The 16,559-nt window shown below is 37.2% G+C and overlaps 1 protein-coding gene across 3 annotated transcripts in view; it reads right to left on the bottom strand.

Annotated features, from left to right (window-relative positions):
- DOP1B (DOP1 leucine zipper like protein B) overlaps window positions 1–16,559 on the bottom strand; it is a 52,169-nt gene that overhangs the window by 11,697 nt on the left and 23,913 nt on the right. For 2 of the 3 annotated variants that reach the window (XM_081327314.1, XM_081327316.1), the window contains 17 exons: window positions 16,192–16,383; window positions 14,350–15,040; window positions 12,776–13,047; window positions 11,437–11,589; window positions 9,899–9,999; window positions 9,242–9,432; window positions 6,460–8,080; window positions 5,552–5,663; window positions 5,265–5,450; window positions 4,783–4,902; window positions 4,517–4,651; window positions 3,881–3,936; window positions 3,314–3,418; window positions 3,165–3,231; window positions 2,404–2,548; window positions 439–518; window positions 39–148 (listed from right to left, as the gene is read on the bottom strand). In XM_081327314.1, coding sequence (XP_081183440.1) covers window positions 39–148; window positions 439–518; window positions 2,404–2,548; window positions 3,165–3,231; window positions 3,314–3,418; window positions 3,881–3,936; window positions 4,517–4,651; window positions 4,783–4,902; window positions 5,265–5,450; window positions 5,552–5,663; window positions 6,460–8,080; window positions 9,242–9,432; window positions 9,899–9,999; window positions 11,437–11,589; window positions 12,776–13,047; window positions 14,350–15,040; window positions 16,192–16,383 — 4,337 coding nt within the window. The remainder of the gene's footprint in view (window positions 1–38; window positions 149–438; window positions 519–2,403; window positions 2,549–3,164; window positions 3,232–3,313; window positions 3,419–3,880; window positions 3,937–4,516; window positions 4,652–4,782; window positions 4,903–5,264; window positions 5,451–5,551; window positions 5,664–6,459; window positions 8,081–9,241; window positions 9,433–9,898; window positions 10,000–11,436; window positions 11,590–12,775; window positions 13,048–14,349; window positions 15,041–16,191; window positions 16,384–16,559) is intronic. The other variant, XM_081327315.1, reaches the window with a different exon arrangement.

Below are 16,559 nucleotides of genomic sequence, written 5' to 3'. Positions count from 1 at the left end.
ATTACATATATATAATCCAAGGAGAAATGGATATTTACCTGTGATTGCGTAAGTAAGGAAACACATAGTAGAGCAAGCGTGAGATTAATGGGACTGCTCTTTCTTTTTCATCACTTTGATAAACCATATCCAGGAGAGAAGCAAGAACCTACCAAAACAAACAGGACATGTTTCTAGGTAGAAAAAATATACTGAAAATTCAGAATATCCCCAACTTTTATTGTGTGCTATAGTTAGGGATAATATAGCACCTTTGATTTTGCTGTGTCATGCATTTGTACTGCAAGGTTCAGAAAAGCCAAGCACTTTACGCTAATCGCAAGGGAGTTAAAGAGGCATGCAAAACCTTCATCTGTGCTCACACAAACGCATACACAAAAAGCAGCAATTATAGAAGTGCTCAGCTAACAACTACAATAACAAAAAAGTGAGACTCACCTCTGCAAGGAGAGTTAGAGCTTGAACACTGTATATGGATGGAGCAGAGGCAGACACCACAGATGACACTGTGGAATGATCTGTGGACACGACAGCATTGGGTTTCCCTTTATTTTATTTTATTTTGTTTTAGAACATTACTTTAAAAATTATAGTAATTACAATGTTGAAACCGATATATTTGTAAAATGTAGCCTTGCCATACATGTTGGTAATTTCCATAGGAAATGAAATAAATCTTACACAAACTGAAAATCCTTTTGTTGCCTAAAGCATCTAGTCTAAATATGCAACGTGTAAAAACGTAAATAAATCATGATTTCCTTTGCTTTTGTCTTTGTAATTTGCAACATGTTGCTAAGCTCAGAACTTGTCAAGCTAGGAGGACTACATCAGGTGATTTAGCCTACAGTTGCCTCCCACGTGTATTCTCTTCAGCTATTTTTTAGAGGCTGGTGGAGACTTAGATGGGATAGGTTTTTCAGCTTCTGAATCATATCACTGATCCTAATAACTAAAACAAATATAATACTGAAATCAAGACCATAGGTTTTACTTTATTGGTTATGTTCAAATGAAGGTTGACAGTTATCTGTACGGACTGTTATAATTTTGAATGGCCTGAAAGCTACCTTGGAGACTTTTAAATCTTGATGCAAAATGCTCTTTTAAGGCACAACTAATGGCAATTCAGGAACCTCATTAGAGGTTTTGCAAAAAGCAGATACCTTAAACATGTATTTTTATGACATGAGCAAAAACATTCAGAGTAAATGACTGGACACCCTGAGAAAACCGGGTTTGGAAAGTTATCAGGGATGTTTGAATTATGTGAAAAATATCTTAATACTTTTAAATACTGGCCGGCTCAGTTTCAGATAGTTTTGTGTCTGCTTCAATTCTCTCTCTCTCTCTCAGATGCTGCTGCTTTCCCCCATTTTATGATTTAAAAAGTACGTGGCAGGCAGTAGCCTGGTATATGCTACTATTAAAAGCTACATTTCATCAAACATTTAGCTTAAATGTTATATAGTAAAGGTAAAGGTTCCTGTTGTGATTCAGGGTCAGCCTGTGGGTTCGGCAGTTGGGTCGGATGACTCAGAGGAGGAGGGGGGTGTTGAAGAGCTTGCTGAGGGGATTGGAGAGCTTGCTGATGAGAGCCCTCAGCCAGGCCCCTCCCACCTGGTCACGACGGAGACCCAGCTGTGTGAGCCTGACAGCGTGGATGAAGATGACCCACAGCTGGCCCTGTTCAAGGACGCCCGACGCAGGAGGCAGTCAATCAGGAGTAAACAGAGGAAGGCAATGGGGCACCTCGGAAGGAGGCAGAGAGAAGCCACGCCCTGAACTGTATAAAAGGGGAATGTGTGGGAGGGCTGGTTTGCTGAAGGCAACCGCTTGAATAATTCCTGTTTCATAGCTCATTTCATGGTTGGTGTCTTGTTTTGCTCTGTTTTATGTTAATAAATTTGGCAGGCTTTATTCCAGCCTCTTGCCGTTTGTAAAGGGGTTGTCCCTGCTTTTTCTGCAGGGCCGGTAGCAGGCTGGTACAGAACAGTTCCCCCGCACATGCGTGCTAGTCGTTTCGGACTCTAGGGGCTTGTGCTCATCTCCATTTCAAAGCCGAAGAGCCAGCGCTTGTCCGAGGACGTCTCCGTGGTCATGTGGCCGGCATGACTAGACGCCAAAGGCGCACGGAACGCTGTTACCTTCCCACCGTAGTGGTCCCTATTTTTCTACTTGCATTTTTACGTGCTTTCGAACTGCTAGGTTGGCAGAAGCTGGGATGAGTAACAGGTGCTCACTCTGCTATGCAGCACTCAGGATTCGACCCGCCAAACTGCCGACCTTCTGATCGACAAGCTCAGCGTCCTAACCCACTGAGCCACAAGTTTTAAAAATATATATTTAAAACTTGTCTTCCATACTTTGATTGTTAACTAATGCAACTTCTGGTTTACTTACCCTGCAGATTATTTTCCACACTGGAGTCTTCTAAAGAGATCTGAGACTGAGCTTTCACTTCCAGATTCCTGCTAAGCCAGCTAGTTTGTTCTAGAGAAGAAGCTGCAATGTTTCCCACTGCTTCCAATATTTTCTGAGTTACATCCTGAAAGGCAAACAGACTGTGAAGGAAAAGCAATCCACAGAAATAGATAATATGCAACGGTGGAAAAAACCCAACAACTTTTCCTTGAATAGTTTGCTGTTCTTTTGTGGACTTCAGTATTGTTTGTTTGAGACAGTTGTCTCAGAAGTGTGCACGCTAGAGCCAACAGACTGCGCACAGATTTACTAAATTCTGAAAAATTCCAGTTATTCATATCAATTAGACGTTGCCCAATTCTAGATGATCCTGGATAACTTATGTTAAAAAAGTAAGAACAATGAAAAGAAAAAAATAATAAAAATAATAATTCAGAAGACTCTGAATTACAATAAAACAATCTACAACCATCATTTTGCTTGAAGGTCTGGGAAAACAGACAAGTTTTAGATGACATTCTGAAATTGGGAACAATTCAATAAAAAAAATTTTTTTTTACGCAACTGTTTCAGCATTATAGTTGAATCTCATCCATAGCATGAGAGATTAATTACTGATCTTTCATATACTTTTAGTTTGCTTGCAAAATTTGTTGCATGGTTAGTAAATGACCTACTAATTTACACATGTACACAGTTCCAAATCCAAATGCAGAGATTCAAAAGATGCTGCGGAGTACCTGCAAGTCTTTTTGATTCTTTTTATTCTCCTGGCTTGGAGTTCTTGTCACAAAGTCATTCAGAGTACTGCAGAAAAATAAACAAAACTCAGCAAAATGATCAATTGTGATTATTAGCCCATGTACCAAAGTGATTGCTACTGTCATACCTGAGAAGCAAAAAATGACCAGGTGGTGCTAAATTCAATTGCACAGATTCCTTAAACACACCTAATAATGACTGGAAGTTCTCCTGCAGGGCTGAAACTGGAAGCCTGAGAGTGGGAGGATTACGGTATATTTCAGTTAGAAAATATTGAAGGAAGTATACAGATTTGCAGAAGAGGCTAATTAAAAAAACAACTACGTTTACTTGTTATTGCTTTGAGTTACAAATAATGAATATGTATGCATATGTAAGTGTATCTCCAAACCATTAAAGTACACAAGATTTGCCAGTGTTTCTTTTTAATACAACTGTTACGTAATTATGACGATGATGACTAGGACTGGTGATTTTTTTTAAAAAAAAAATCTTTTCTAGAATAACAATCTAAGATGCTGCATTGCATTGTAATAAATCATAATAAGAAATGTCATGGAGATTATATCTTAACACATTTGCAGCTATTTTAATTGAAATATTTTTCTGTCCTTGCACTACCAGGAATAAAAATTCTATAGGAGGGCATATGCATGTCTTAATAGCTGAAATATGTGCGAGGAAGCCTATTTACCTTTGAATGAAAGCATTGCAGAAGTGAAGCACTGGGATATCCACTAGAGCAGATTTCTGGGAAAGAAAATATAGTACATTATATTACAGATAGCCCTCGACTTACGACCATTTGCATGGTGACTGTTCAAAGTTACAATGGCATTGAAAAAAGGGACTTATGACTATTTTTCACACTTATGACCACTGCACTATCTCCATGGTCCCTTGGCAACTGGCATGTATTTATGACAGCTGCACTGTCCCAGGATCATGGGATCAACATCCGTAATCTTCCCAGCTGGCTTCTGACGAGGAAAGTCAATAGGGGAAGCCAGATTTGCTTAACCATGTGATTCAGTGAACAACTGCAGTGATTCCCTTAACAACTGTGACAAAAGAGGTGATAAAACGGGGAAAAATCATTTACTAATTACCTTGCTTAGCAATAGAAATGTTTGGCTTAATTGTGGCTGTAAGTCGAGAACTAGCTGTGTAAACGATCTGTATAAATACGAGCAGTTAACACTCAAAACATTTTAAGAAATGTAGCTTTTAATGAAAAATCCTGCTTTCTCTGCCTGCATAAAAAAACCCCAAGTAAATATTAGTTCATCATTTTAGATGAGTTACACTGTTCCATTAAACATCCTTCTACCTCTTCGCCTTTAATTTGAGAAGGTTTCTTTACAACTTCTTTTATTAGCTGCAGTATAATGTCAGTCTTCAGAGTGTTGAGAGCACAAACAAGGTCAACCAATATTAGCTGTGATGTATTAGCTTTAGGAGGCATCTGAAAGAAAGAAAAAGACACTATTACTCATATATTTTTTAGAATTTTCTATAGGAATGAGAAACATTCAACACACACAAGCTGCATTAGACCTTCCCAGAATGATCCACTGGACTTTTGCATTCTTTTACCTTTGTTTGATATTTATGAGGTTTTTTGCTGCTCCAAACTGCTGCTGTTGCAGCTATTAGTTGCACACCAAGTTGTCCAGTGAGGGGATTCAAGAAGTCTAGGATTTTATTCTTTAATATCTGTTTAAAAAATAAAAATACACTAATCATATTTTTGTTCCTTCCTTGTTTGTACATTTCAGGGATTCTGACCCTGAACTGGATGAAATTGTGGTGAACAAAGCTATGGTTTGTTCTTTATGGCTGTTGAAAAAGTATCTGTTTACATGTAATTAATATTAGCAAAATAAAACTGGAAAAATTGAAACAATAGAAAATGTAATTGTTTGATTTTACACTAATGGTTTAAATTTCAAAATGCAATCTTTTAGAAAAGCTGTTAATAACTTCCATACTATCTGTAAAAAATTGCACATTACAAAATATTATCATCTTATGCTCCAATCGCACCTATAGATTAAAGCTTAGAGAAATATTCATACTTTTGTTGCTTTGAAATAAATTGATGAACAGCCTTTTACGCCTAGGAAATCAGATGGTCTTTTTTGAGAATCTTCCTTTTTAATGACATTCCAGAGGAGAGACATGGTGTTAATGATTCGAGGAAACTCTTCCAAAATGGCATTCCTAGCATTTCTTAGACTTGCTGGATCAGCATTGAAAGGTGACTAGAACAAAAAAAAAATCAGTAATATAAAAAAATGGTTTTCTTTACCATTCTTGCTCCCCCAAATCTTACTATAAGAATGATTTGGTTGCATACACGTACCTTTCTGGCATGGTTTGGATGATCCAGAAGACAAAAATGGCCAATCGTTGTAAGTCCTTCCAAAAGAGTTAAAGGATAATCTGGTGTAATGTTCTCTCTTTTATAATTTATGCTTTAGGAAAGAAAGTTTCAATAAGTAACTGTCTATTAGCCATACATTTTTATTTACTCTTTTTTCAGAAAGAATATGTGCTATGGCTATTTAGCCAAGAATCATTTATCCATAAAAACATAAAAACAAACATATAACTAAAAGTTTCCCCTAAAACGTTAGGGGCAGGGGAAAGCAAAAGCAGAATGTTCGGTAGAGGACAAATCTACCACAAATAAAAGAAATGATATTTTTTTCCTAATCTACATACTCCTTTTGATGGAACCACCTAATTCGGGAAAGGAAAGGAACTATGCAATAGTAAAGCATATGCTTTATAGCAGGGGTCACCAACCCCTGGTCAGTGGACCAGTACCAGGTCGCGGCATGCCAGTAACCGGGCCACACAAACAAGCAAAGCTCCATCTGTGAGATGCAGGCAGCACACAAAACCACACACTCTCTGGTCCATGAAAAAACCTCTCTCCGAGGAACCGGTCCCTCGTGCCCCAAAGGTTGGGGACCTCTGCTTTATAGGCCAAAGGCTCTCAATACCAAATTCCTGGTACCTCAAGCTTAATCATTAGCAAAAACTCTACATGAGCATTCATTGCCACTAGTCACCCTAGATGATAATGTGTTAAGACACATAATAGAAAGTATACAAACATATTCCTACTTCTTATACTGTTCTTGTCTACAGAAAAAAACCCCAAGCACACTGTAGATATTAACTTTTTACTTTGAAAATGTGGAGTATTTCATACCATCAAAAGCCTAAAGTAGCAAAACATAGAGAACAAGTAGTATTCCCTACCTTGCTGACATTTTAGTTGACATCTTCAGCACTTCATGCTCATATTGGTTGACAAGCTCATCCAGATTCTTGCATATCTGTACAATAAATGGGGCTACTGTCCATCCTAAAGATTTCCCAAAGTATGGCAGAGAGTACGTAACCAAGCCTACCCAAGATGGATGCATACCATAGCCGTATTCTGGCTGCAAGCCTCGAACTACTGCAGACACAAATAACCCCTGAGAAGTTATAGGGTGTGGATGCACATATTGTACAGCACTGATAGCTTCCTGAAAACTAAGAGCCCTCTGCCATTCCTTAGACAGGGCTGGCTGATTTTCCTGTTCCTCTTGAGTCTGCCCAAGATGGTGCTCCAACACTATTAGCACTTGCAGAAGTTTAAGTAATTCAATTTGTAAAGGCTGTTCACTCCAGATCTGATCATGACCAAAGTTGATAAGACATTCCTCAAGGATATAGTGCTCACTTAAACCATTAGACTTATTAGCTAACATACATTCATAGCATTTCTGACTAACATACATAGAAGCAGAGAGAGAAAGAATGACAAATTCTTGAATTTTGCATCTTCCAAGCAAGTTGCGTATGAATTCTACATTCTTGTTTTCTGTTGATTTGGCCATTGTTGTCAGCTGAGTCACCATTCTGATCAATACTTCAACACTTTTCACCTGGACATCTCTATTGCCAAGCACATCTTTATGAGTCACCTTCAGATAACAGGGATAATAAGAACGCAGGAAACTTAAACATAGATACATTAACAATTCTATTAATAATGAATGGGGACACATTGTTGGTGACTGAATTTGAAGTTTGCCATAAAAGCTCTGTCCCACAAGTGATTCCTGGTGGCGAGCTAATAGATTGTAGATTAAATTCAAATGAGCTGTGGAACTTGTATCCATGTTTGTACTTGCTACAGCTTCAATAAACTCTTTAGGATTTGTTTTAAGCACTCCTTCAAGCACAGAAAATGCATACAGAACCCTTTTTGAATCATACGGTTGTATGTATAAGAGAACATGTTTAAAGAGAGCTTCAACCATCTCCTGTTTTTCTTTCTGTTGCTTTAGTAATCTAGATGTTATAAGTGTTTGAAGCTCCAAATCCATTTCATCATCACTTGAGAGAGATTCTGATGCCCGGGTTCTATCAGAATCGGTACGTACTAAGTTTATCATAGCACTCGATTTTGAACTATCAGCGGGATAAACATTAGAAGAACCAGTACGCTTCATACTGTTTCTGCCATCTGTTGAGGCACTATTATTCTCCTCACGGTTCAGATCTTGCTGTTCAAGAGAAGGTGAAAATGATGAAGTATTATCACTGTCCACAGGCTCAGTACTGGTATCAGCAGATTCAGTGTGTTCGCTCTCATCTTTGCCCATTTCTAGCAGTGATTCAGCATACAGAGAAGGTTTGTTTACAAAGAGTTCATTTTTTAATAGAGATTTCTCTGGCTCTTTTTCAACTTCAGCCCATATAGCTTCTCTGTCCACAACTGTGAATTGGCTCAGTGGCAAAGTTTCTTCAGAACTGCTTTCACACAGGTCTCGAGACTTCACTGATTCCTGAAAGACGGTTTTCTTTCTATACCATAGAGATATGTCTTCTAAAAAGAACATATAATTTAAAATAAGTATGCTTTATAAATACAGGCACATACATACACAAACACTCATATAGCAGCAATGCAAAAGGAAAATACCATGCTGAGGAGGAGAGAGACTGAAAACAGAATTACCACTATCATAATGCTTCTCATACATATTGCGTACACACACATACACAAACAGTTACTTGGTCAAATCTGAAATGTGTAATTGTAACTTTTCGAATCATTTCATGGGGTGAAGCTTATTATTAAGGACTTGCAGCACTTTCATTTCAAGAAAATTAAAGGGTTTTTTTGCTCTCTTTAGGAAGAAATATATTGTACTAATGGTGATATGGGCAATGCTTTTTAAAAAATATAAATAAGTTGTTTAAGTGAGGTTATCAGTACATATAGGAGACATCATCATCATCAACATCATCATCATCATCATAAGTTGGAAGGGACCTTGGAGGTCATCTAGTCCAACCCCCTGCTCAGGCAGGAAACCCTATACCATTTCAGACAAATGGCTAGCCAGTCTCTTCTTAAAAACTTCCAGTGTTGGAGCATTCACCACTTCTGGAGGCAGGTTGTTCCACTGGTTAATTGTTCTAACTGTCAGGAAGTTTCTCCTTAGTTCTAGGTTGCTTCTCTCCTTGACTAGTTTCCATCCACTGCTTCTTGTCCTGCTTTCAGGTGCTTTGGAGAATAGCTTGGCTCCCTTTGCTTTGTGGCAGCCCCTGAGATATTGGAACACTGCTATCATGTCACCCCCCACCCTTCTCTTCATTAAACTACACATACCCAATTCCAGCAACCGTTCCCTATATGTTTTAGCCTCCAGTCCCCCAATCATCTTTGTTGCTCTTCTCTGTAAGCTATAACATTCTATAGACCAAGAAATGGTGATAGCCATCAACTAAAATAATTTGAAAAAGCATTAAATTAGTTAGCATGATCTATAAGTAATATTATCTTTGCTCGTTAAATAAAATTCTAGTTCAAAGAAAATATCCCACTAAAATACATTAACTAATTGGCAGAGAGAAGCAAAAGGAGAACTGCTGTTTGTATTCTTCCCAGATGTATCTGAATGATCATCTTGGGAAAGAGACACTCTAGGCTAGATGGTATCTTGGCTGGATCCAATATGAGTTTTCCTAAATATAACCTTACCTGCTGAGTTTTTCTGCTTGATACAGTGAAGGGAGACACGGTGGGTCTTGGGATGTAATAAAAGCAGAAGGGCAGGTTCAAGAATTCTTGTAACATCGTTAAGGGAGAGTGCTCGTATTAACCAACCCTGTGCTGCAGCACTAATTGCCCCATCTGAATAATTCAGACTATCCAGGACAACAAACAGGGATCTACAGGGAAAAAAAATAGAAACAAAACTACTGAATCAATGATTAATAATAATAATAATAATAATAATAATAATAATAATAATAATAATAATAATAATAATAATAATAATAATCATAATAATAATCATAATAATCATAATAATAATAATTTTATTTGTATACTGCCCTTCTCCCGAAGGACTCAGGGCGGTGAACAGGGCAATACATGTTAAAAGACAAGAATACAAAAATTAAAAAAGATTAAACAAGATGCCCAAGAACTATAACAATAAGTTAAAATACATAAAAAGCAATAAATAATGTTCTGAGAAGACTGCAACACAGAGTACCAAAACCCAATACTGTAATAATGAAATGAAAATAAACATCCTTGTGCAAACATGAGATTATATCAGTAGTCTATTTCCATTATACTGATTGCACTAAATAAAGTTTTTTAAAATATACCAATGCAAAATAGTTATACCTATCAAAAGATCTGCTGTGGGATGTAGTTCTACTGCCCTGAATTTCTCTAGTCAAATGCCACAAGATGGAGAATCTGAACAGTGCTTCCAGTCTCATGCACTTGCAGGAAGGAAATCCAAAATAAAAGAAAAATTAGTTAAATGTACTATATTTAAATACACATATTTCTATCATTCAAATCTGCAAACATTTATGATAATTAAAGAACACGGAAATAATTTGTTGATATGGGAAGCAGTTCTTAGTAGCGTTTATTATACTTATGTTTTTTTCCTATATATAGCTAAACAAATCAATATTTACAATTCCATAAAAATAAAAATGGAAATTAATATATTTTTAGAAAATGTCAAATTTAAAATGGCAGCAGTAAAACAAGTAATTCTTCTTTAATCTTTGCCGATCAGAGAAATGAGGCTTAGGAAGAAAATATTATTAACATCAGGAATGATTGAGTGTATTATTTCTTCGTTTTTGGACAATTTTTATAAGTAAACAATTTTAAACAGGTTTAAGTTTTTGTGAACTATAGTTCACTTCATCAGATGCATGGAGTGGTTAAACTGACACAGGATTTAAACTGGGATGATGAGGTGCGAAAGAGGAAGGGAAAGATAGGCTGGTTATATAGATGCAGGTTATACAGTATGTGAGACAGATCACATGTACCTTATCAATTAATAATGTAGTATGTTATAAAGCCATTGTGCTGAGACTTTTTGAAATAGCCTGATATGTGAGTTCAGTAATGTCTTACTTGGTTATGGTGTTAATGCTTCTTTTTCCCAAAACATTACTTTGAGATCTGTGATATCCTAGGGCAGGGGTGTCAAACTCAATTTCATTGAGGGCTGCATCAGCATTGTGGTTGCCCTCAGGGGGCTGGGTGGGTATGGCCACGGTGGGCGTAGCCTACTGGGTGGGCGTGGCTAGAGTGCGTATGGCCTACTGGGTGGGCGTGGCCAGCTCTACATCATTCGCATCAAGGGTGCCTATGGGGACCTGGGCAGGAGTGGGACAGATCTGAGGGTCTCTGGCAGAAGGAGGGTCTCTGGGCCAGGGCCAAGGCAGTAGGGGCCGTTCCCTCACTGTTTCCAGGATGGCTTCGCGAGCCACATGAAATCACTTCGCGGGCCGGATCCGGCCCCCAGGCCTTGTGTTTGACATGTCTGTCCTGGGAGTTAAAATGCTCTAGTATTACTTTATCCTTGTTTTTCTAATTATTCTAATTCTTATGCAGTTTTGTTCATCACATGTTTTCCACAACTATGTATATAATTATGATTATGATGTTGGAATTTCCCCAATACATAGCCCTATATTTAAGCATGTACTATCTTCTATAACAGTGGTATATAACTTAAGGACCTCAAAATACTGCTGAATTATAATTTTACATAACAGAAATAATAATTATTCATATGTCATGGAGAACTTTAACTATTTTGAAGTTTGCCTTTGGCATACTGCTAAAGAAGCTCAAGTAAAACTGTGAAGAGTTGATTTAGGTCAGGATTGCAAAATACCAAACCTTACTTTATCATGATCCAGTAATGCATGACAGATAATATCTTCACAGATATTAGCACATGGAGCTAGACAATGTAGACGGTAGAACAATTCTACACAAGTATTGTGATGCTCTCGTGTCTCTTTGTTTAGCTGATTCCAAAGCACTTGAGCAACTCTCTGTTGTAATTTAAAAAAAAATCAAATTAGCCATTTTAGGAAAATTTAACATAGGATACAGAAAGTTCTATATTAATTAAACATCTCGGTCTTAATTTTCATTAACTCTATATTAAATTGTATTACGATATAATGCATTATTTTTCTCCAATGGATATACAGAAATTTGAATGCATTTCACAATTAACATGGGAAGAAACAAGGTAAGAACAGTCTTTATGTACTTATTTTCTATTGAAGTTATTCACAGTTGCTTACTATCTGCAATCCTGGACACTACAATGCTTAGCTACCTTAATAAAGAATACTGATTGTAGGTTATCTTGGATTGCACTATCACATGCTATTATTGTAAATTACTGTTTTCTCTCCATTTGTCTTTCTGCTCCTTCAACAACTTTAACACAGGGCCTTTAGTTTAGTGATTCTCAATTATTTTTGGCAAAACAGTGCCATGTTGGTCACCAATTCCTGGAAAACCTCTGTTCTCCACTCAGCCCCTCTCTGTCCATATTCATTGCCAATCAACTAATTCATTGAAGCCTATGCTAATACAAGCAACAACATGAATACTAAAACACAGCTGACTTCATTATCAAAGTTGCCCTGACTACCTTTACTGACTATGAATTAACATGTATTGTGCTAACTTGAATTGCAACCTTACTGTACATCTGTTACCTAAAAAAACTAGCATAAATAAGAAATATGTCAACAAAAATCTAAATTGGGCTGGAGAGACACTTAATCGTAGCTCCTTAGTACTCAATAGTTTTCTACTTGAATTGGTTGCTGATCAAATTTGTGATCAGAGTTGTTATTATGCCATTGGTTTTGGATAGTAATTAGGGATTACAATTTTGGTACAAAATGTCATTTTATAAGACCCTTAATGAAGGATGAGAAGACATGTTGTAAGGCAACTATAAATGTGATACTATTTGCTAAACATGTGAGCAACCATGATGTTAAAGGCAAACATGTAGGGAAAGAGTACTGGTTTAACTGGTTATCCTCACGCCTGCTTAAGTGGCTCTGTTATTTGTTGGCTTAGTTTAAGTAAGGAAAGTAACAAGAAATGCTATTCGCTATCTTCAAGTAATAATAATGACAACAACATGAGTTCTAAATGTTCCATTGTCTCATATGCACAAATGTCTTAAGTGGGGGAAAAAAAACACAGCACCTGATAGAAATCAGTTTTTTCTGAAATTAGCTTTAGGATTCCAGGAGCAATAGGAGGAACTGTGACCATCTGCAGTCTTCCAAAGAAGGGGTTTTGCCCAGGAATTTTATATCGCTTAATTCTGTCTTCAATAACCAAGGCCAGTGACTGGGAATGGTTGATAACTTCTAGCAGTACAGAAATGGCCAAATTCTGAACGTAGCAGTCATTAACACAGCAACATATTGTCACCAAGGATTTGAGCCACAAGGGAAAACTGGATTCGTTGCCTCCTAATGAAAGTGATAAAGAGTTTGGTGCATTATTCACCATAATCATTAAACTGGAGATTTGAAAAATATAAAAATGACATTCCCATATTGAATTGTGTTTATCAAATTTATACTTTGTGTGTATTACAGTATTTTAGTGTAAATTCATCTATTACATCTCAGTATTTCTGTTTTGGAATGTATATAGATGACCTATTATTCCATCAGTTTTATGAATATTTTTTTCCAAGTGGCAGTCAATATTCCAAAGCTACTAAGAATGCTTAATCTTTTTGAACTATTTGCTTACAAATATATGATAGCTGAAATGCTCTGTTTCTGCAATTATTGAAAAGCATGACAATAACTCTTAATTTTTCGCTAACTTTAGGTAAGGTAAAGGTTCCCCCACACATGCGTGCTAGTCGTTTCCGACTCTAGGGGCCGGTGCTCATCTCCGTTTCAAAGCCGAAGAGCCAGCGCTTGTCCGAGGACATCTCCGTGGTCATGTGGCCGGCATGACTAGACGCCAAAGGCGCACGGAACGCTGTTACCTTCCCACCGGAGTGGTCCCTATTTTTCTACTTGCATTTTTACGTGCTTTCGAACTGCTAGGTTGGCAGAAGCTGGGACGAGTAACAGGCGCTCACTCTGTTACGCGGCACTCGGGATTCGACCCGCCAAACTGCCGACCTTCCGATCGACAAGCTCAGCGTCCTAACCCACTGAGCCACCGCGTCGCTAACTTTACTTTGATGCTAATCCAGCTGGTACATTTTCTAATTTTACTAGTGATGGCATTTTACTCAGCCTTCCATCCTTCCGAGGTAGGTAAAATGAGGACCCAGATTGTTGGGGGCAATAAGCTGACTTTGTAATAATGCCGCTTGGGGGGGGGGCAAAGCCCTAATAAGCAGGCATATACATAGAATGAAGGCTATTGCTAAGCACATTGGTTTGTGCTTAAAATTGTAAGCCGCCCTGAGTCTTCGGAGAAGGGCGGGATATAAATGGGATTAAATAAATAAATAAAAAATAAAATACCTGGTAATATGCTGATTAAATTATTCAAGAAATTATTAAATTATGCAACCCTTAATTGCTCTGACAAGGGAAATACAGAAATATCATCCACAAATGAGCATATAATTTTACTGAATAGTAAGATCCATTGTATTCAATGTGATACACTCATTAATTATATTTATAGATGTACAGATTTGAGGTTAACATTTGTGAATATTTCCCTTCAAAATCTCCCTTCTTTTGCATTCTTCTGTGAGGTAAATTATCAGAATGCTAGAATGAGAACGTTCTTCTTACCAGACACTTGAAAGAGTGACAAATACAACAGTTCAGACTCTTCTTCAGAAAGGTAGACCGGAAATGTAGTGCAATCCAGTAAGAGATAGCACAGAGCTGAAAAGGCCTCTCTGCAATCCTCTCGTGTGTCTCCCAAATCAAATATAACTTGATCAAGGTCCCAATCTTTCTCCTCTTTATCCCTTGGATTATCACATTCATCAGAGGGGGAGGAAGGCTTCAGACCTTTCTGTTTAAAAGGTGATCCTCGTACAGTGAAGAAATCTGATAGCATTCGCTTCAACTGAGGCACCACTATCTGCCTGGATTCATATGAGTGCCTTTTATCCCCAGAATTTATGGCAACTTGGTAATTATTCTCTTTGTTATTTCCTGGTATGTCATGGACTTTTGAAACATTGTCATTATTGGAATTCTGTAAATGTATCTCAAATATGTATTTACTGGCAAATTTTGCAACCAGTTCCTGGATACAGTGCAAAGTCATCTGCATGCTTCCATCCTTTTTCCAGACATCATCTTTGTCGGGGATTATCCTAGGTATCCTCAAATGTTGAAACAGTTCAGGAGATGAAGCACTAAGAGCAATGCCGCTGTCTTCAGATTTTATGGAAGGTAAAGGAATGTCTTCTTCATCTTCTAGCACCTTGGTTTCTGAACTCATTTCCTGGTTGTCTTCCTTTACAGGACTCTGCGATATTGCAAGAGTATGTCTAATGCATAAGTATGTATTTATTTTACATGACAGCAAAAGAAACCTTAAGTAAGAATAAATATACCCTTTAGAGTTAAGACGTATTAAAAGTTAATATTTATATGAGATACACATTTAAATTCTTGTTTAAATATTCAGTTGAACTTAGACAGGCAACCTTCAGTTCCAAAGCTCCAGATGGCCTTGGACTCTTTTCTGCAGCTGTCAGGGCTTCTGGGGACCATAACTGCCAAAATATGGGAATAGAGGGTTTTTTTGTCATTTTGAGGTAGAAAATAGATAAATTTATAGTTGTAAGCCTTAAAATTGGCCTATTAATGGTTAAAAAATAAACAAAGAGGGCATCTCAAATTGTTCCCAACTCATTCTCACCCATGTGTAATGTAGGCCAGCTTGCACTTGAAAAGGTTAAGTGCAGTCCTTGGGTGCCAAATGTTTGCTTGGTTCTACTTGGTCCTCTCCTAATGAGAGTCACAATTGGTCCTGCCTCTTTTTCTCTTTGACTTTCATTAATACAGCCAAAAGAATTTGCTGCTGTGTAAGACTGGATGCCTTATATTTTGCACAATACATGAACGTTTAATTGCATTTGCTGAAGTACAAGAACCTTAATAAAGCAGAGTCTGAGATTGCATGAATAGCTGCACCTCTGTTCATAAACATGGGAACATAATCCAAAATTAGAACATGAAAAAATGAATATATACATCCCTTAGTCTCAAAAGTTTAGAAACAAGAATCAACTATTATTTTTAAATAATTTTTTTCACCGCTCTAAGAAATAAGTAAAAATCTTTTTTTAAGCCATCTTTCACCATGGTGTACTTAAATAAGCACAACTTTAGTCCATATTGTATTATAATTTTCTATCTAGATATTGAAATTGTAGTATTATTATAAAATAAATGTTGTCTTGGAGAGCTAATAGTTTTCACAGCTAAATGAACAATTTCCATTTTATGCCAACTATCAGAATGCAGCCATCAGAATCGCTCTTCTATTGAACAGTCACATTATTATTCATGGATTACGAAAAGCACAATTTGAAATACAAATATATATGGGATGGCCTTAGTAAGTAAATAAACTCAGGCAAAGCTGGGTCAGAACAACATATTAATACTTACAGAGTCTGAGCTTCCAGTTTCAGTACTCAGGTAGGCAGATGGCATTTGTACTTTACTAAGCACTTTAAAGCATGTTCTAAGCACATATGTGAGCTCTGATAAACTTAATACATCCATGTTTTCAAGGAGACTTTGCACCATACAGCTGAGCATTTGTGGCAGATACAGAGACTGTACTTCAGAATAAAGTTCCTACAAAAAGCAAGATGGTTCAAGTAAGCAAGCAGTTAAAAAAGACTTGGAATTAAATCCAGATAAAATGAGAAAATAAAATCAAGCCTTGATGGTGGGACTGCATCAGGTCAATAGATCTGGCAGCACTTTAGTACTGGTAGCAGTGGCAAAAAAAGTAATAATTGTGAAAATTG

This window comes from Vipera berus (genome assembly GCF_964194415.1).
Source record: "Vipera berus genome assembly, chromosome: 4".
Taxonomy (NCBI): domain Eukaryota; kingdom Metazoa; phylum Chordata; class Lepidosauria; order Squamata; family Viperidae; genus Vipera; species Vipera berus.
The sequence above is the reverse complement of the archived record's forward strand: the minus strand, read 5'-3'. Positions and strand labels throughout refer to the sequence as shown.